Genomic DNA, 22,307 nt, shown 5'->3' on the forward strand with positions numbered 1-22,307 from the left:
ACTCATTTCCTCTCCACCTGATACTTCAAGTGATCCCCTGCTCAGAACCTTCCAATGCCTTCCTCCTATCTCACCTGTAGTAAAAATGGAACTCTTCATAATGGCTCTCCAGGCCTTATAGAATCTTCCACTATCACCTCTGACATAATCTCTTGCTGTAGCCTCCTTGCTGTTTCTCCAGAAGCCAGCATTTTCCTTCCTCAGGACCTTCCTCAAGAATCAGCACTTGCTGATTCTTCCATCTAGGATGCTTACACCCCAGTTATCTGTCTGGCTGACTCCTCACTCCCTTTGGGTCTTTGCTCAAATATCATCTTCTTAGTGATTATTTTGGTGGCTTTTTCATTAAAAGCAGAATTTACCCACTCCTTTCTGTTGTCCAGGCCCTCCCGTTTCTGCCTTATTTTTCCCCTCTATTATAGTTTTTATAATACAATGTACTACATATTGTCTTTAATTTATTGTCTGTGTTTTTCTGCTCAAATGTAAGTTTCATGAGAGCAAGGACTTCTGTATATATCATTTATGATATTATTCCAATGTAGAGTATAATGTCTGATACTTGGTAGGTGTGAATAAATATTTGTTGAATGAATGAACGATGATCTCCCTGCTCCTGTGCTTTATTCTTTCCCACGTTTTCTTTGCAGACAGGTTTTTTCAAAATGCATAATTGATTCTTTCAATGCCTTACTTAACATTTTTCAAAGTCTTCCAGTTGCTCATAAGATGAAGACATACATTCTTATTGTACCTTATGATGCCCTGTCTGATCTGAGTTCTGCCTGTTACTTTATTTTCAAGTCATACCATTTACCTTCTCTCTTTTAACGTTTGTTACCTTTAACTTCTCTTATGCCCTAGAAATTAAATTCTTCCTACCTCAGGACCTTGGAATATGCTGCTTCCTTTTCCTGAGTTGCTTCTCTTCCCCATTCTTCAGTGTTTTACCCTATTTTTTCCTTTATCCTAATAGCACTAAAAATAATTTATAGTTTCAGAGGAAGGAGATGATCAGGTGGTTATCTGAACATGCAGAAAGTTGACTGACTTGACTCCCTTTTTCTTCTGTTGCTCTAACCTTGTATAATCTCAGCCAACTTTCTTAAACATGTAGCTGTACTCATTTGTCATTTATTTATTCATTTCTTCAGAACACATTTATTTAGTGATTGTGCAAAGCACTGTTGAATCCAATTTTCAGGGTCTGAAAGTAGGCTATCTGTTTTTCTGTAAGTGTAGAGTCACTTTTCATACAACCAGCCCCAGTTCCCCAGTGTGGGCCAGGCTGTGCCTGGGTCTGGGAAGACAGAGAGAAGTAAACGAAGGCTCTGCCTTTGAAGGCCAGAGCTCAGAGGGACTGGTAATTATGCAAAAAACTGGACATTCTCCTCTCTATTGTCTCTGTTGTTGGTCCCTTTAAGTTCCCCAATCTCATTCAAATCAGTATTCAGTTGTGATTTTTAAAAATTATTTCTCTCTTTTCTTGCTTTCTTGAACTTTGTAAATATGATTTAAGATGTCTATAACCGTTTCCCTCAATGGCAACAGAAATTATTTGCTTTGAGAAAAAAGATGAGTTGGATCTTTAAATTATATATAATAAATATCTATAAACCATAATAGCAATATTCTTGAATAATAAAATTCAAATGCTATATTGATTGCTTTCAAATTATAGCACAAGAGAAGTACAACATGATGATAGGGAGAAATATTAATATTTGTTCATTAAAATAAAATATTCTTAAGTGTTCATCTCCTGAGGGCATGAAAGCAGCCTTAAGGAACTGCTCCTGTACTGGCTGCCGCCACTCATGCGCTTTCCAGATGTACTCTCTCCTGGTCACCACCACTGTCATCCTAAACACTCACCTATTGGCAACTAGTGTGGGCTCAAGCCTCTCATCTCACTGGGAAGACAGGGAGTACTTATAACAAAGACAGATAACAACACAGGGCACTAAGTGCCTAGCAGATGACATTGAAAATAAGTGTAACAGGAGTTTAAAGTAAGGAGTCATCATTGAAAGGAGACGAGACTTGACCTGGGTCTACATTGAAATACGGGGAGGAACACTTTGTAAAGTATGTGATTGTCTAACCACCAAGCTGTATTCTGAAACAGATACAAACTGATATTGAATGTGAACTGTGATTGGGAAAAAAAGAGAGGAGAAAAAAAAAAAAAAGAAAGAAAGGCATGTCTTAGATCAGAGAGGAAGATGGGGCTTTTCCATAAAAGGGAATGTAATGGGCAGGAACACAGATGTCCACAGAGCCCTTGGGGTAGAACAAATTCCTTTGTCACTGAAGGTGTGACAAGACAGGGGATGTGGATAATAATAACCTCTAACATTTACGTGTAATACACTATGCGGCAGACAGTATTTTACAGATAGGAAACTTACATCTCACAACCCACAAATGCAGATGCAGAATTCAAACCCTGGCATTTTGGTTCCATACTCGGAGCTCTTCCCCACGAGGCAGGTGGTGGGGCTCGGTTGGAAGGTTGCAGGATTTTGGATTTCTCCTGTGGTCCTGGGGGGAGAAGGAGGCACTACTCCTTCTATGATAGGGATACTGTGCATAAAGGAAGGCCCACTCTGCCTGTGGTGGGTGGTTAAGGTGGAAGGGACTGGAAGCAGAGAGCTTGATTGGGACATAGCACCCTGGTGGACACACGGAGGGGCCCTGCTGTCCCATGAAGGGGTAACGGGGTCCCAGGAGCCCTATGGGAGGTGAGGGCTGCTAAAGACGCTGGGTGTGGCCTCCCAAACACAAGCTCCACAGGACTGTTTTGCCTGATGGCCCACAAGATGGGGAGGGTGGAATGTGCATGGATGATACCAGGCTTGTGAGTCTGGGTGTCTGAGTCAGAGCACTGTCAGAACTGGGGGAGGACCTGCCTCTGGGGAACAGTGAAGAGAACACAGCTCGACTATGTCAAGTTAGAGGGGTGCCAAGACATTTAGATAAGACATTCTAGTTTTTTAAAAAAAATATTTTGGCAGAGTCCTTATTGATTTTTTTTCCCCTAAATGACTTCCTCATTTTTTTTTCTTTATATATCAGTTAATAAAAAAAGTCAGTATTTGAAGTATAAAAAAGCTCAATTTTCATCAGCAGTTTGAGGATGGCCTTATGATAATCTGACAGAAGCCGGCTGGCTATGTTTTGCAAATGCACTGAGAGGGTCCTGGGGTCTCTGCAGCATGGAGAGAGCAGCTCAGAGCTCTGGGCCTGGAACCAGACACCTGGGCCTAGAAACCCGGGTTTGCCATCACCCACGGGGTGCACAAGTCACTGAACCTATGTACCCCAGGCCACCTGTAGAAAGGGGGTAGAATAGTGTCCATGGCACGAAGATGTGTGTTCATAGGAATGGATACATGTGAAACACTTAGCATGCTTTGGGCATCATTCCATGGTAGTCACTGATATTAAATCAATTTACTATTAAGTGAAAACCCTTGCCTGCAACTGATATTAAATGAAAATCCTTGCCTGTGACAAATGCCCACAAACACCAGCATGCGTACTCTCAGAGTGGGTGTTGGCTGTTGAGTTACTGAATACAGTTGGGGACCACATTTTTGCATGGCCATGTCTTGAGGAGCAGACAATACAGTATCTACTGGGTTGTGTTCATTAAATTCTTGACAAGCTAAATGTGAGAACCATCGTCCCTGCCCACCGAGGTTGGACAACATCAGTGGATTACAAATCTATTTAGCCAGATCCAGGAGATGTAAACTTAACTCATGAACTCTTGGAAAGCAGGGGCTATGTACCTTTTCCTCATGCTTCCTCACTGATTTTATGTATTCTTTTTGCTATTTAGAACAGTTATCCTTGCTCAGTGTGGGCACTGACATGTGTAGAAGAGTATTACTAAGGAGCAGCAAACCAACATCCAAATAGACACCTGGTGTTCACATTGTTGCTTTTCTGGCTATCCATATATTTTTCACAAAGTTAGACTGACATTGGACAGTCAAAACTGTATCTTGCCCCTTTTTTTGGTTTAACATGATACTGCTAAAATATTTTTCTCCATGCCATTAATTACTCCTCATGAATAGTATTCTTAATGGATATATAACATTGCATAAAATTGTGATTCCCTCTTTCACAAACCAAAATTTTACTCAAGTTAAACTTCTTAGTCCGTTCTAATTCCTATAAGTAACACCATAATGGACACCTTCATGCTAAATTTCTATCTAATTTTTGGCTAATTACTTTAGGAATAATTTCTAAAAGGTAAAATCCTAGCATTTATTTACCCATCTTTTAAACTTACAGTGTATTGTCCAAAGAACAAGTTGAAGAATTTGCTATTTTTCAAAACTCGAGCTAAATTATGTTAATAATAATTCTTGGTTCCCTTGGAAGAAGCCCTTGATCTTTCAGATGTTACAACCTGCAGTCGCCATCAAAGAAGGCTGCAGAGCCTAACCACTGAAGAGCAAGATGATGAGAGAGGGACCTCCACAGTGCCAGCTACACAAGCTCTCTGGGAAATGAGTTAGAGAGATTTGCTCCTTGATACACCTAAAATATATTCATTAGTAAAAAAAAAAAGTGATCTTAAATCTGTAGGTGTCTTAGATCTCAAGTTTATATGCATTAGGAAGATTTACACTTCTCTCTAAGTCAGGCCACAAGGCCATGTTCACATTGCCACCAAGATACCTGTCTTAGCCACCTGTCTGACCCTCTTTGACTCGGTGTATATCTAGAGACCAAGATGGTCCCAATATTACAAGTGTAAATATACCCCTGTTTTAAGTGACCTTTATGTTAGGGATATTCTATGAATGTAAAATCCTGAGACTGGTTAGGAACGCAAATTTCTCTGATTCTCTATTTCTACTGAACATCCATATGTTCTGTAGGAACCTATTGATCATTATCATAATCAGGATAACTCATTGATTTATATAAAATTAATTTCACTGCTTCAAAGCTCATCTCTACTTAGTTCAACAGCTAGCTGTCTTTGTCCTTACCGGTGGGTTTGACGAGGACCGCCAAGAAGTCAGTGGTGAGAGAACTGACGTAGAGGAGAATGCAGGGTGCCTTGGAGGTACTGAAGCTGAACTGAATCTGCTCATGGGCCAGGTCTGGCAGTGGGCCCTGTGGCTCTGGTGAGCTATCCGATCTGCTGCCCAGTTCTTTGCTGTTGATCCCAGGTGCCTGGAAGTTATACCGTAGCCACATCCCCTCTTCAAAAAATGCACCAACATCTGTTGAAAAGAAAAGGAAAGAGGAAATTGAAAAATGAGGAGAAGTTGGATGCAGGTACCACCAACAATTTAAACCCTGGTCAATGGTCAGTTCTGGAGCGGCCGCTAAGGCAGTTCACCAAGGACACACTCTGACTCCAGGAAGGGGATCAGGCTGGGTGCACTCCTAGGCAGATGGATGTCATTTCATCAACACAAATCCACACACACACACACACACACACACACACACACACACACACACACAGAATCATGCAACAATGTGGAGATCTGTAAATTTAAAATATAATAGTAAAATTAAGAAATGTAAATCATGCCAGAAATAAACTTCAAGTTTAGTACTCAGACCCGATAACTAATTTAGATTGAAGAGATACACTGAAATGAAGGTGGTGTTGTAACATGAATCACCAATTCAAGGCACTCCCAGGCATCGTCTTTGAGATGGTTTCACTTTGGACATTCACTCACTCGGAGAGCCCCTGAGCAAACCATAAGTCCTGGGAGCTTTGTGGATAGTGTTTCAAATCACAAGACATGAAGTTAGAACTGGGTTCAAATTCGGCACTGCCATTAAATAGTCATGCGGCCTTAGGGGAAGCTACTTCACCAACTCCTCTAGGACTCAGTACTTTATCTGTGAAAGGGAGATCATAATAGTGAAAATTACAAAAGATACTTAAGTAATTTGCACATAATAAATTGTACTTATTGTTATGATGAAACTAGAAGAAAGGTCACTAACCCTTCATCAGTCTTTTCCTGTAGCCTAATCAGTGCTAATTGGCTTTTAATCATTTCCTGGCAGACCAGCTCCTGCTGTAGTTTTTCCCACTGTTTGCTCCCGAATGTTCTGAAATCACCTCTGGACTCACTGTGAAACACTGAGGCACCCTTCTGAGGTTTGTTTGGTTTTCAGAGTTACTGTTTCATTGCCCTGTACACATGCCCTTCTGAAAGGATTTCTCAAACTTCTTTGCCCATGGAACCCATTATTCTCATCCCACTAAATTAACACTACACAGAATATATTTTGTGAAACGTATTCTATATTATAATCAATAGGAGGGACACACTTGAAAAGCAGGGGTACTCAAACTTTTTAAACAGGGGGCCAGTTCACTGTCCCTCAGACAGTTGGAGGGCCGGACTATAGTTTAAAAAAAACTATGAACAAATCCCTATGCACACTGCATATATCTTATTTTGAAGTAAAAAAACAAAACGGCAAAAACACCTGCATGTGGCCCGCGGGCTGTAGTTTGAGGACACCTGCTTGAAAAGGGTTCTTTTATCTGGGAATTTTGAAGCTTCCTCTTGTTAAATAGTCTAGCAGAGCCAACGTGGCATGGTGACTCAGGTTCTGGAGTCAGACTCCAGTGGATGAATCTTGGCCTTGATGCTAACCCAGGGTGCTAACTTGGTCCATGGCTTGAAACCCTCTAAGCCTCAGTTTCCTTTTCTGAAAAATGGGGCCACACAGGTTGTTATGGATTAAATTACCAAAGTATAACACTTTACCCAGTGTGTGGGATATGTAATAAATGTTCAATAAAGATTAGTTAGTTATATTACAAAGACATGTTACTGTGTTTTATTGAGGGTACAGATGCCACCCTGTATCCCACCTGACACCACCACGCACATGCAATCTTCCAGTAAGTCACCTGACACTGTTGCAGAGACTACCATGTTCTGCTTCTCACTGAGTTGTCACAAAAAGAGTTCAGTTGGCTACAGGCTCTCAACTATGGGGAGTACTATTTTCCTCCTGAGCACCCCCCCCTACCCCAAGAACATTTACAAACGTGTGTGCATGTGCAGGTGTGCGTGTATTCACGTGTGTATGTGCATGGGTGTGCATTCGCATGGGTGTGTGTGCATGTGTATGTAATAGTATGTGTTTATGGGAGGGTGTTGTTCACATGATGGGGGGTACCACTGGAATTTTGTGGGCAGGGACAGGACTGCCGATGTCCTCTAATTTATGGGACTGTCTTGTACAATTAAGAATTGTCTTGCTCAAAAATGCCAGTGTCCTTGTTGGCAAACACAGGATTAAACATACACTTAACCCACACTAGTCACGGCATGACTTACTGGATTGTAAAGATGCATGAAGTGCATCACCACCCTTGAGGAAAGCTCCTAGCTGCGGATGTGGAGGAGATGCATCAACAACTTGAACACATGGTGAGTGTGTTCCGAGTGTAGGGTGAGTGTTCTGTGGTTTTCTTGGCAGGCTATGTGATAAGAGCCCTATCTTGACGCTTAGAAGATCCTGAGCTCTCAAGGAGCTCTCAGCAGCAGTCGCCAACCTTTCGGACCTCACGGACCACCAGTGGTCCGCAGACCACCAGTTGGCGACTGCTGGTCTAGAGGATGCTTTAACTAACAGACATTGTTAGAAGGCAGTGTGGTGAGTACAGGATCAGAGTAAACAGTGGGGAACCTGCAACACCCGGGCACTAGCCTGGTCTCCAGGGCCTAGGAAGACTTCCTGGGAGAAAAGACATTGGAGCCAGGACCCAAAGAACCAGAGGCCGTCACTATGTAAAGGTGAAGAAGAGGACGAGCCAACCACAGGAAAATAGTATGTGTTTCTCAGATAAACTGGAGATGAGCAAGACTGATCATGAAGGGACATTCAGAAAGCTAAGGATTTTAGAAAATAAACCAAAAATATGCCACAGAGAATACTTTCGGTGGATTTTATAGTCATCGTTAACAAGCTTTATGGATTCATGTCAGTTTTGGAGGAAGGGTTATTCCATGCTTAGGAGCGTTATTCTGAAACCGCATCATAAAGCAACTATTAAACCAGGACCTGGGAGTGCTGTGAAACATTTAAGGTTTGAAGCGGCAGAGTTACAGCTATAATTTCTTTGTTCCATATTATTTTCAGGAAATGCCAAATCAGGGTACTGCAATATCATTCAGGAAAATAGTATCCCCAAATGCTTCCATATAAATAACTAAAAATAACACTAATTTATCAATCCCCAAATAACATCTTTTCCCTCATTAAATGGTCAACAAGTATTCATTTAGAGTAGTTGATGTGAGGTTTTTATACTAATATCAGATAGGTTAAATTTTATGATATTCATTTTTGGATAGAAACTGATACATTTTGGTTCTAGTTATTCTAAGATGTGTGATGACTACATTCCAAGATGTGTTACAAAAAGTATTATCCTACCTAATAATAGAGTAATATGCAAATTGACCATACTTTCGCTATACCCACCAGCCACGCCCACCAGCCACGCCCACCAGGAAACCGTTGCAGGGACACTGGGGTGCGGCCGAGCCCAAGGCCAGGAAAGCCTCGGGCACCAGCGGGGAGCCTGCACGGATCCCAGGCAACCACCGGGGTTCGGCTCCTGCGATCCGTAGCAGGGAGGCTGGGGTGCAGCCGAGCCCAAGGCCGCCGCCTGGGGCCAAACCCCGACCCTGAAAGAAGGCAGAAGGCGGTGGCCACAGCCAAGGCCTGGGTCCCCGGTGCCAGCATAAAACTGGTTAAGGCAGCCAGGTGAATGAAGGTCTATTGCACGAATCTTCGTGCAAACGGGCTGCTAGTTGAATTATATAATGTTTCTCAAAAATTTGAAATACATTATGCCATCTGTTGACTTAGGGACATGAAGGTGATAGGAACCTTGAAGATGACAAGTAATCTCTTCTTAACATTTCTTGGTCCTCAAAATGGATCCTAGGTAAACTACTCCTGATTGGAGAAAATAAGTTTGGAAATGTTCAAAATAAAATCCACAAGCCATATATCCCAGAATAGCACCATAAAGGCATTTCCCCCTTGTTGACCCAAATCCCTGATGTTTATGGTGGAAAAAACAAACACCCAGCTGGCCCTCACCCCTGTGACTAAATTGCTCCTCATCTCTTTTTCCTCCAAGTTCAATAATTCTATTCCTTTTGCCTTTTCACTTAGGATTTCTCTTGCAACTTGTATTTTTTAAATCAACATGATTCTTTTTGTTCTCTAACCTCCCCATAAGGACCCAGAATTGAAAGCTCCCAACTCACAAATGTGCTATTTTCTAAAAGTTTATTTTAAAGTCAGTAACTTGCAATTTGGAAACAGTTCCCCATAGAAACAATACTTTAAATGATGGTTAACTTTGCCAGGAGAGGCTACAAATGCTGAATCACTCTGGATGGGTAATAAAAGATAATTGAAGAGTGCCATTGTGTATTAGTAATTAAAACAGAGATAGCAACCACAACAAAAAGGTTAGGGTTTATTATGAATACGAGAACTCCATGGACCTCTGTTCCCACAAAGATTTCATCTCATGTATCCAATGGTACACTGGTTAATGTTAAACAGCTGGCTCTCCAGTGGGAAAAACCCTGATTTTTTTGTGTTTGTCTATTCCGATGGTATAAACACTCATACCTTGGCTTATTTCAAGCTGATGACATGATATCACTAAATATGGACTGGGGAAGTGATGCTCACAATTGTTCTCCAAGCCTGTGAAATGCCTCCTACATATGCTCCTCCTCTACTCCCCCAGCCTGTGACCCAGTCATTCATACAAACCATATGTACTGAGCCCCCCTCATGGTGGCTGTCTTAGCTTGGGCTGCTATAACAAAGTACCATAACTGGGTGGCTTAAACAACAGAAATGTATTCTCACAGTTCTGTTGTCTGTAAGTTCAAGATCAAGATGGCAGCTGATTTTATCCCTGGTGAGGTCTCTTTCCCTGGATTGCAGACAGCTGCCTTCTTGCTGTGTGCTCGAGAGAGAGAGAGAGAGAGAGAGAGAGAGAGAGAGAGAGAGATATCGCGCGAGTTCTTTCCAGTCTCTTCTAATCAGGGCGCTAATCTCATCATGAAGGCCCCATCATCAGAACTTTATATAAACCTAATTACCTTCCAAAGCCTCATCTCTAAATACCATCACACTGGCGTTTGTTGCATCAACATATGAATTTGGGGGAAGACACAAGCATTCAGGCCATAATAAGACTTCCTTCTTTTTATCTTCTACTGTACACAAATGCTGTAGAATTTGCTTACTCCTTCCTGCCTTCCAAAGCTCTCCTCTACCTCATTCCAGTTACCCCACATCCTGAAAGCTCTGCATAGCTTCTATAACAACTGTAACAGCTGGGTAATTGACACTGAGGAAGCACAGGGTCATTAAATTCTTTTATGGCTGAATTCCATTGCCCAGAATAATCACTCTCATTAACTGCTTTTCAATTTATCATCTAGTAAAAAAGTTAAGTGAGTTCTATGGAGTTCTGTTCCCAGTGATGTTGGAAATCACCTCCTTGTAGGCAGCCCCATTCTGCATCAGGCCCAGCTCCTTCCAGGGCCATCTGCAAGGCCCAGCTCTGTTTAAACGTGTTTCCCACTGTACTCCCAAGGCTCTGCAGTCCTGAAATACAATGTTTCTCTCCTGGCCTTACATTGGCAAAATCTGCTTTTATCCCCAGTGCTCCATGCTGACTTTCCTCCTAATTTTTTTATTCTGTTTGTTTCATGTTTTCTTCAATCTACTCTAATCATTTTGGACCAACAACATTGGACCTGGGATGGTTTAATGTTCACCTGTGCCTGTTCTGTTTCCCCAGGTGAATGCATAGCCATTGTAACCACGTTCTCACCATTCTCTCTAAAGGCCAGATGACTTCCAGGTCAGTTTCTAAGTAATAAGCTTCAAGTATCTGAATCTGCACAGAGGAGAAGAAATGCCAAAAAAAACCAAAAAAACTCATGCTCCCCATGAGACACAAATATAATGTATATTACTCTAAATACATCAGTAAGCGCTGTGGCCTATGAGTTGACTGTGTAGGAAGGACACAGGGGGCCTTCTCACTTGGAGTTTAAGAGCCAACGGCACTGAACGACTTGACTTGAATTTTAACAGGAAGAGAGTTTGCATCCACAATTCCAGGGTCATGCTTCTGAAACTGTGTTTATGAGCACTAGGCGTGTATGGCAGTCAGCAGGTTAGAGTGCTTTAGGGAGAGCAAATGAGATGAGGACTTTGCCGCAACCAACTTCATCTGAGATAGGGAGTAAAGTTTTGAGGATTTTGGTCTTTGTATAGAAAGTAATGGGTAACTCTGAAGGGTTTTATACACAGATGACATAATCTGATTTGCAGTTTTCAAAGATCATTCTGGCTTCAGTTTGGTGAATGCATTGGAGGGAAAGGAGAGGGGATATAGGTAGACCATGAAAGAGGCTGTTGCAATGGTTCAGAGGAATCATGGTAATGGTTTGGACCATTCATCATTGCCTACAAACCTTGTGGATGAGTAGCTAGAATCAGGACATGTTTAAAGGGTAAAGTGGACACAACCTGAGATAATTAAGAAGCAGGAAAGTGAAAGACAAGTGTCAAGGAAGACTCCTATATTTCTGTATGGGTGTTGGTGATGTCCCTGATAAAGGGAACACAGAGGTGGTCCTGGTGGGGGTGGGGATGTGGCAGGTATCATGAGTTCAGTTTTGAACAGGTACAGTTTGAATTGCCTTTGAGTCAGAACAGCAGAGATACATGATAGGCAGAGGAGAGGACTGGGCTAGAAATATGCATTTTAGAGTCATTACTATAGATGGTAGTTAACACCACAAGCCTGCAGGGGTTGCCTAAAGGAAGTTTCTTAGAAGAAAGGGAAGCCTAGGACTGATTTCTGAGAAAATCTACACTTTAAAGATGGGTAAGTGGAGATGAAGGGACCAGAATGATTAGAAGAAAGTGGATTTTTCAAGGAGGAGGAACTGGTCAAGGTCAGAATATTGTCCAGAGATCCAGTTACATTTTCCTTCAGAGGGACAATTCCAGAAGCGCTCTGGTCTCTGCACTTTTACTTCCTCAGGGGCTTTATACGGCTTCCATTCATAACGTCAAGTTGCTCTCACTGAGACCACCATGAATTTCCATCTATCAAACTGAAAAACAATCTCTGTCCTTACTGGATGAAACGGACACTTTGACCTTTGGAAACTGTTTCCTTTGACCTTTTTCAATGTTGCATGTCTGTCTCATCACTGGCTCTTCTGCCTCTGTCCCCTGAAAATGTTGGTGCACTGAGCCCCAGCCCTCTGACTCTCACCCAACACCTGGGAGCACCCCATCTTATCAGTCATAACCTGCAAACTCCTACAGGGAAACTCCATCTACCTCTTCCCTGGGAAACTCAAACTCAAGACATACAAAACTGAATTATCATTATGCAAATCTGTTCCTCTCCTGAATTTTCTATTTTGACAAATGACACCCCATCCATCTGTCACTCAAAGACAGGAAGGCAGGAGTCATTAAGCTAAAAACAAACAAACAAACAAAACCCTAAACTAAACCAAACAAACAAAAAATGACAAAAAGACCTCAAAGACAGACAACAGTATGATGATTACCAGACAGAAAGGGAGGTGTAGGGAGGTAGAAGAAGGTATGAGGGGATAAATAGTGATGGAAGGAGACTTGACTTGGGATGGTGAACACACAATACAATATACAGATGACGTATTATAGAACTGTACCCCTGAAACCTATATAATTTTATTAATCAATGTCATCCCAATAAAGTCAATAAAAGTTAATTAAAAAAAGAAGCATCACAGACTTAAGATTACAGACTCTGTGGCCAGAATCCTATGCATCTGAATCCCAGTTGTGCCACTTACAAGCTGTGTGATCTTGGGGAAGTTACATACCTCTGTCTGGGTTTCCTCATCTATAAAATGGAGATAATGATATCTATCATCCAGGGTTGATATGAGAATTAAATGAGTTCATATTTATTAAATTCTTGGAAAGAGTCTGGCACACAGTAAATGGCACTGTATAAATATTTCTTAAATACAGTAAAATGTGGGTTCTAAAAAAAAATAAAGGCAGGAGTCACCCTGAGTTCCCTTGTTTCTATTGTCTCATAACTGTCTCTTGACTCTGTTCTCGCCTCTGGGTCTCCTCTGTTGTGCCTCAACTTCAGACACCCAGGTCCCACTTGGAAAACTGCAGTGACTTCATAAAAAGTGTCTTCTGATGGGTCTCTTATTCACAGTCTTTCAGAGTGACCATCCTTATGTGTGTTGCTCCTAAACTTCAATTTTATTCCTTTTAAAAATGTTGGGATATAATTTGTGTGTGTGTGTATGTGTGTGTGTGTGTGTGTGTGTGTATCACTGGATATATTTCAAAGAATCTGTAGATCTTATGAAATTTCCAGCAACAGTACGTGTGTATGCCTTTTTCTGGGGAAAGGGTTAATAGTTTTCATGAGATTTCATGACCTTACCCTCAAAAGATTCAGGAGTAATAAAAAAATTAATTCACTCATTATTCTCTGACAAACAATACATTGAGATGCTCAGTGTAGTTAGGCACTGTGCTAGATGCAGACTCGACTTCCAGAATGACCTGCATTACCCTCACTGTCTGGCCCTGCTCCCTTCTCAGCCACATCCCCCCCTCTCTGCATACTCTGCATGTGGTCCAGCTGGCTTATCATATGTACTTCCTTCCCATCCACCTCTCCTCCTTACTCATGCCTGGATTCCATCTCCTTCCCTAAGTGCCACACGCCATACACAGGGCTCCTCCTAAGTCCTCATAGCTCCTCCTTATAACTTGAGTCCAACAGGTGTGACCTTGTTTGCTTTCAAGTTAGTGAACATGCCGTGGAACCTCCTATATGCCCAGCCCATGCTGATGATGAAAGCAAACACGATGAGGACCTGTTGCCTAAAGGAGTTCACTACTGGCTGGGAGACAGAGTAAACACATCATTTGAATACAGCATGCGATCTAGAATAACAGAGTGTGTGGGGAGAAACAGCAGGAGGAGAGAAAGATGGGCTCTTTCTGTGGGTGGGATGTGGGATTGTCCGGATTACTTCACTAGGCAGGTGACTCTGAGTTGGGTGTGGACAAGTGGGAACGTATTTGCAAGGTGAACAGGAGGGTGAGGGTCTTCCTAGCACGGGAAATAGCAGGAACACAGGCACAGGAGGATGAACCAGTATGGGGTTCAGGAAATTAGATCAGAACTTCTCAATCTTGGCTGTGCTTTGAAAATTATATGTCTGAGGCAAACTCTTAGGAGTTCTAATTGGATTGGTCTGGAGAAAGGACTGCCTATTGTATACTTCATCATTTGCTCAGCTAAGTCTCATGTTCAGCCAGGACTAAGCATCGCTGCTCTAGATGTGGGGTGACCTGTGGCTGAGTGTAAAGTTCTTGAATCACAGAAAACTTGCAGGATTAGCACAAAGAATTCCCATATCCTCCATAACCAGATTCCCCCAACTTTTAATACTTCACCTCATTTATCTGTGTCTGTGTATTATAAATACACATGTAATATATATACACATGGAGACTAATTTCTGAACCATTTGAGAGCAAGTTGTAGTGAAGAAACCAACATTGATACAATACTATTTTCCTATTTCTGAAAAAAATATAAACAAACACAAATATCTGTATACACACAAATAAGTTTGGAAAACCATTTTGAGGCTATGTATATTTATATGTGCATGTATGTGTATATGTACATGTATATATATTTTCATGTAGAACTTTTTTTGCAGATAGGTTAATACAGGGGCCTACCACTGACTCTTTCATTCTGGGAAGGGAAGAGAGAGAAGGAACATGGGTGTTCTGCTAACCCGTCCCACTGTGTGCCACGGGAAAATCATGGAACCAAGTAGCTCACGAGAATGTGAGCTTTTGAGGGTAAGAACTTTGTGCCCTCAGCCAGCCCCTGGCCTCCAACAGGTATGCAATAAATATATGTTGAATTGAGCTGAACTGAAGTTGAATTTTTAAATACAACAGTATATACTTCAAATAGCTGGTCCACACTGACCTTTCTTAGGTGATATTTTTCAGTTTAATTTTCCTTGTAAAGTGGCTTCTTGAGAGAAATGCTATTCCGTCAACTTAGACATCATCGTGAAATAAAATAGCAGTCAAATAATGAAAGTATTATAAGATACATGTAAAATAATATATCTAAAAGAATTAAGTGACTTACAGCATAATGGATACTCTAAGACATGTTGGCAATGTGTTTCTATCACTAGCTATAATTTTTCAAGGGTAGTTTCTCCAAAGAAGTTATAATATGAGGTAAAAAGCAAAGATTCACCTCAAATAAATCAAGAAATTATCTATCAGTACATTTTGGAAAAAAATAAGTTTAGGATTATGAATTATCTGTGTTCCTGAAAATGAGGTTGTTATTGAAAAGTTATTACACTTTGCCCTTTGGCAGAAGGAGAAAGGAAGTCAAATGGTAAGAGGAAAAAGGAAACGAAGAAAAAGAATACATTTTGATAATTCATCACATTATCACACATGGCCTTGGATGACCGACTCCGTGTGCCACCAGCAGAAAGAACCCTCCTGACACCTGCATGGGGAAGCCTGTCACTTGCTCAGGGAAAGGAACATTGTGGACCCTTTGCCAGATCCTCTTTTCCTTCTGCTTCGATGGAGATAATATTCTCAAATGAGAAAACAGCTTCAGTTATAAAACTGACTACTAAAATTTTACTCATATTTTCCCCTCTGTTAGAAGCTTTCTCCTTCTTTTCTATCACATCTGTGCAAAAAGAATAGAGGTATTCATTATTGTGTAAAATACAGTTATTCTTATATAGAATAAGTTAAAAATACTTGCAAAAAGCTTTCTGTAGCTCTCTTGATACACATACATACATACATACACATATACGTACATAAATATACTGTATACATACATAAAATCAAACTCCAAATGGTCTTGCAGAAAATACGTGTGTATGTGTATTTTTGGGACATATGTATGTAAATATGTATGCATATATTTTCCCTTAGAAAATATATGAAAACACACACACACACACACACACACACACACACACACACACACACACTATCTGGAATACCTCAACATGGTTTTCCGAAAAGCATTTGCTGCTTAGTGACCTGCTGAGCTCTCATTTGCCTGAGGTTTCTTACTGACCTGTCCTTTGACATGAAGGGAACAGCAAGAGCAAGTCCCACTGGTGGGTGAGAGGACAGCCCAGGGAAAAAGTGCACCACACAGAAAATGCTGCTGCAAGTTCAGAATTCCCCAAAAGGCTCTCTGTATTATTTCAGCATCCAGGCCAATCATTCAAAGAAACACAGCCTGAAGGCACAGGTTTCTGGTATTTTAAGGCTTCGATCTTCTGTTTAATGTAGAGGATCCTGGCTCAGGAAGTGAGATTGTCCCTATTCCAAAGTATTCATTTGCCTTTTCTGCTTGTAATATTCTGTTCCAGAAACAGAGCTCAACAGCCACATATATCACATTTTAAAACTAGAATATTTCCCTGCCTCTTATCATTTCTTTTGTTCCATAGTTTGGGGGAAGGTTTAAAAGTTACTTCTTTCTAGTTTCTCATTTTCCCATAGTCCTGAGTGTAAACAAATGTCTGCAAACATAGCCTTGTTCAAATGGCACCTTTGTTTAGAAAGGATGGAGACCCGAGATGGCGCGTTAAAATGTACAGAGCCTGCCCATCCCAGGCTTCATTCTAATTGGAGCTGACCCCCTGGAGAAGGGTAGGAAGCCTGGTTGCATACAAAACCTGCTTCAGCTTAACTGGGTTGTCTCCTGAGAATCAGGAAAACCAACTATGTGAGTCTTCTCATGTCGATGAAAAAAGGGAAACCTTTGAAGACAAAGCGGTTTAATGAATTCAGTTTGAAAGTTTTTTTTTTTTAAGTAAGTTCTTGTATTTGGCAATGGGAGAAATGAGATAAAATAGTGTAAACATAAAATTTTACATTTTGAGACTGATGAGCATTATTAGGTAATGGGTATGAGGTCAAAAGGTGGAAAAACTTAAAACAGCATGATAAAGCAAACGATCACAATTATAAAACCGTGTAATTGGAGTGTGAGGTGTTTGAAGACTTTTGGCCATCCCTCCTTTCTCATGCCAGACATTCCCATGCCTTTCTCTTTTGTCATGCTATATCGTGAAAGTCACATGGCAGTCACAGTCTGATCATTAAAAATACTCTTTCCACCCTGGCTGGGTAGCTCAGATTGTTAGAGCATCATCCTGACACAAAGGTTGCAGGTTCGATCCCCAGTCAGGGCACATACAAGAATCAACCAATGAATGCATGAATAAGTACAACAGATCAATGTTTCTCCCTCTCTCACTTCCATTCTGTTTCTAAAATCAATCAATAAAAATAAATACTCTTTCCAAATGACATTTTGCTTTTTAATTCTTTCATACTTGTATTTGAATGTAAATCTGACAATCTGAGAGTTTATTTCCAGTTAGATGAAGGAAGCATAATGTAGAGAAAACTCAGGAGCAGTGAGGGAGGCGATGAACTTCTGCCCCTCTGTCGATGGCGGGGAAGTGGGGCATCACTGCTTCTGCTAAGTCTCATCATCTGAATCGGATGCCTCTCCACTTTCTCTAGAGCTCAGAGCCAATTCTGAGAGTGTCTACCATTTACAGAAAGTTAGAAACAATGTTATTTAGCCTTACAGTACCTTGGGATACATGTCATTATCTAGGCTCTACAGATGAGGGAACAGAGACTCAGAGAAGGCAAGTAACTTGCCTGAGGTCACACAGCAAGCAAGTTCTTGCTATTAACTATTATCTAGTGCTGCCTTCCAATGTTTTTTACTCATCCTTTATCTGGAAGAAAGATCTAAAAAATGCACCTTAGCATTTCTCCTTTTTAGAAACTGACTCTGGAGGGTAGGAGCCGAGGAGGCATGTTTTGAAGCTCTGGCAGGCAGAGGGCTATGGTTTCTGCTACCCAGGAGTCTTTGAAATGCTCTCCATCAGCACTGTTCAATAGGAATACAGCATGAGCCACATTGATGATTTTAAATTCTCTTGTAGCCACATTAAAAAAGTGAAAAAAAAGGTCATGAATTAATTTAAATAATGTATTTAATTTAGCATATCCAAAATATTATCCTTTCAACATGCATTTGATATAGAAATTACTGAGACATTTTACATCTATTTTTTTTCCATTCAACATCTTTAAAATCCTCTGAGTGTTTTCTGCTTCTACCACATCCCCGTTTGAACTGGTCCCATTGCAAGTGCTCAATAACCACACATGGGTAGCAGCTGCCACACTGGACAGCACAGCCCTAACGAAAGAAAGGGGAAAAATAAAAGCATTTGCCAATGTCAGCTGTTTCCGCCGGCCTCCGGAGAAGTGAGGTTTTTATGTGTGCGTTAAAATCATCCTTTTAACTACAAAGATGCCTACATTCTATCCCACACCATTGAATGAGAATTTCTGGTCAAATGGCCTTTGGATGTACCTAAGCAAAGAGGAACTTGAAAATTCATATTTCTAGTTCAAGCCTCTTGGAGTAAAAAAAACAAAAAACCTTGAAGTTGTTTAAAATATGCCTCCCACCTATCTCTTTCAGGAATCTGGGGAGATGATACATGGAAGAGTGTGGCATTTAGAATCAGGGCCATTTCTCACTATCAGACATTTGCATAGTAGCTTAGAAAATTGCTTTTCTGAGTTAGGAAAGAGGAGATAATTTAGCCAAAGTGATCATTTCATAATGCACATCACTCCTCTGCTCAAAACCCCCTTGAATGGATCTCTGTCTTTCTCTGAGCAAAAGCCACGCTCTTACCATGACCTACTACCCCTAGCGATCAGGGCCTTTTCTCCCCATTCCCAGGCCCTGGTGCCTCCCTCACTGCATTTCCCTCTGTTCTTCCCATGGCTGCCCACTCCACTCGCTCCTCAATGGCCTCTTTGTGTTCTCTGAGCACCCACATTGGACCAATTTCTAGCCGGGGCTTAGAGATCAATATTTTCAAGAAGCTCTGAGTGCCAGGGCAGTGCATGGCCTCTTGGCTATCGTACTAAATAGTTTTTTTCTCCACAGAGCTTCTGGGAAGCACGAAGCAACAGTGAACTCAGGTCATGATTTCTAACTAGCACTTTGAACGCAAACACTCCATGGAGCTTTAACCCACTGCCACGGCAAGGGTAGGACTACAATGTTCTCGTGTAAGTTCCAGCACCTAACAAGGACACATCTGAAAGGATGGCCACTGCGCGTTAATATAGAGAATCCACACACAAGAACAAAATGTCCCCAAGAAACTGTTAGGGGATGCTACGCATGGGGAGGTCATGGCTGCCCTAATCCTCACAGCTCTAGTGCAGGGATGCAGTTATTTTCACACAGAGATTTTAAAGGGGCTGTAGCAGATACTGACTTATCTTAACCACTAGGCACCTCACTGAAGCACCCAGATTAGGAGTCACTTTAAAGCATATAAGGCAATTAATAATCTACATTAGGTACCCGATGATTTACAAACTTTTATAAAACACTCTCGGAGATGTTTTAATTCTTGGGTAATTTCCCACTGCCAAACCTATCACCTCAAAAAACAAATTGCACCGAGCTGCCCATCCCTAACCTGAGGCTTCAAAATAAAACTAGAACAAGGCTGTAACCTGCCACCCCAGAGGTGGGAGCTTTGCGTAGAAGACAACAGCCTTGGTTGCTACAGGCCTGGCTTGGGTCGCCTGGGCCAACCTGTTTGCAACCTAGCCACAATCAATCTTATTGGCCACCTTGGCATTGTCCCCTTAATGTGGAAGTCAGGCATCTCATTTCACAGTTTCTGTCAGGTTGAGATCTGTGCAGGGAAAGGATACATGGGTTCAGGGTCCAGTGGGTCCAGCAGGAAATAACCCTCTAGCCTTCCCAGCGCTTCAGGGAGACCCCAAGTGGTGCCCACACAAATGGAGCTGGAAGAACTAATCTCCTCTGTGCAGGATGGAGGGGAATGGTCCAGACATGATTGACAGGAACCCTAGTTATTTTTTTAAAAACATATAACTTGCTTTTATTAAACAGGGAATAAAAATCAATACATTTTCCGAAGAGGCAGCTATCTCAGTAGCTTTAGTGAAAACCAACTTAACATCAACTTATTTGACACAGCTTTTAGAATAAGTGAGCAACTAAATTCTTAAAGTAGGAATAGAATATTAACAAGCTCTAGACCAGTGGTTCTCAACCTTTCTAATGCCGCGACCCTTTAATACAGTTCCTCATGTGGTGACCCCCAACCATAAAATTATTTTCGTTGCTACTTCATAACTGTAATTTTGCTACTGTTATGAATTGTAATGTAAATATCTGTGTTTTCTGATGGTCTTAGGCAACCCACAGGTTGAGAACCGCTGTTGTAGAGCCTAAGTCCATCGGAAATAATTTTATGGTCTGGAACTTCCAGTAGTCTTTAAAGTTTTCCAAAACGGACATAAGCTAATTCCTATTCCTCTATACATATTAAATGTGAAATAATTGTCACAATATATCAACATTTGCACAGGAAGATCTTTAAGGCTACTGGCACATAAAATGTGTAATATGTGTGTGACAATATCATAATGATATACAGAAAATATTTAATATTTACCTTGTACAAATTAAGTTCTAAAGATTAAAAAACCAAATCTTAGTTTTAAATGAGCTTTTCAGGTGAGATGTTTAAGCTGCTTTGCTAAACTCCTCCCCTTTCCATTAGTTTTGGTTTCAAAAGGCAGCTAGCTGCTTCAGCAGTGCGACAATAATGGGCTGATGGGGTACGATGAGCTGTCAGAGGGCTCAAGCCCTTTAGGATTGCTAAAATGCTTTCTTTTAGTTTAATTTTTCATTTTGTATGTGTGTGTTATTTCCATGATCAGAAAAATAAATGTTTGCCCTGAATGAGACATGGTCTGTCACTGGCAGATTAGACAGTTTGAACGCCAATGGTTTCTGTACAATGGCTGTTGTTTTGCTGTGAAAAATGTTAAAAAGAATGGATTGACATTTTGGCTTTGTTTCTGGATTTTAAAACAATTGATATAGAGAGAATTTTTCTTATTGGGTGACCTTTTTTATTTTTTGTATTGCTGCAGGCTTTTAAAAAAGGCTTTTTTGTTTGTTTGTTTTAATATATACTTTTTGGATTATGTAATACATCAAAGGTCTTGCATTGCACTTTTTTCCAAGTAATCATCCATATTTGGATAAATGATCATAAATAATTAGGAAATAATTATAGGAAAACTGGGTTCTAGACCAAGAAATTCTGATAAACTTCAAAATAAAACTAGACCCAAATTATTTTTAAAAAATGTGTTTGGCCAGGGACACACATTTCCAGTGCTAGTACAGGTGAATACTATTTGAAGTGGTTTTATGATAAGTTTTTGGTGTAAGAGGATAATTTTTCCTTTTGTGCATATTTTATGATGCACATTAATTTAGTAGCATATGTACAAAATTGGTAAATGAACATATAAATGAAAGTGTACAAATCGGGACTCATACTTAACATTGTTTTTTCTGCTAGAAACCTGCATTCACAGAGTCAGGGATGCACAGTCTCAAAGGGGAGTCCCAGCTCTAGATGATTCTCTCCCTGAGCCCAGATCCCGGTGCAAGCTGTGACTTTCCTGGAAGGACATCAATGTGTCTCTGCGTATTGCCTGCTCCCACAGCTCAGTGGCTGTCCCCTGCCCTCTGCCTGAAAGAGCAGCTCCTTCATTACCTCCGGAGGTTAAGGGGACAGGCGTTAGAGCTAAATTGTCTATGCCCAAATCCTTACTCAGCCACTTAGATGGATAACCTCGGGCAAACTCCTTAATTTCTTTACCCATCAGTTTTCATGTCCATAAAATGGGTCTAGTAATCAGGGAATTAATGAATACATGCAGAATGCTTAGGAGAGTGCCAGGCATGCCATGAACTGCCATCATTGCAAAACTTCCCTGATCTCAGCTGCAAGGAGCCAGTCACCATTCTGCTCCCAACAACTCCCTCACTGAAGGGCAAGTTTTCAACCAGTCACATCCCACCTCCTCAACTCATCTCAATCCTGACCCTGTGAACTCTTCCATGCCTGGACACATCAGGAATCAGAAAGGTCTAATTAATGGTTGATTTGTTTCATTTGAGATTTAGGCATGAGCCATTTGAATTATACTTTCAAAAT

The 22,307-nt window shown here is 41.0% G+C and overlaps 1 protein-coding gene across 1 annotated transcript in view; it reads right to left on the bottom strand.

The window, feature by feature from the left end:
* Window positions 1-22,307, bottom strand: part of CNTNAP2 (contactin associated protein 2) — a 1,845,950-nt gene that overhangs the window by 118,623 nt on the left and 1,705,020 nt on the right. The window contains exon 19 of the mRNA XM_079786825.1: window positions 5,019-5,255. Coding sequence (XP_079642951.1) covers window positions 5,019-5,255 — 237 coding nt within the window. The remainder of the gene's footprint in view (window positions 1-5,018; window positions 5,256-22,307) is intronic.

The sequence above is a fragment of the Cnephaeus nilssonii genome (genome assembly GCF_951640355.1).
Source record: "Cnephaeus nilssonii genome assembly, chromosome: 12".
NCBI lineage: Eukaryota > Metazoa > Chordata > Mammalia > Chiroptera > Vespertilionidae > Cnephaeus > Cnephaeus nilssonii.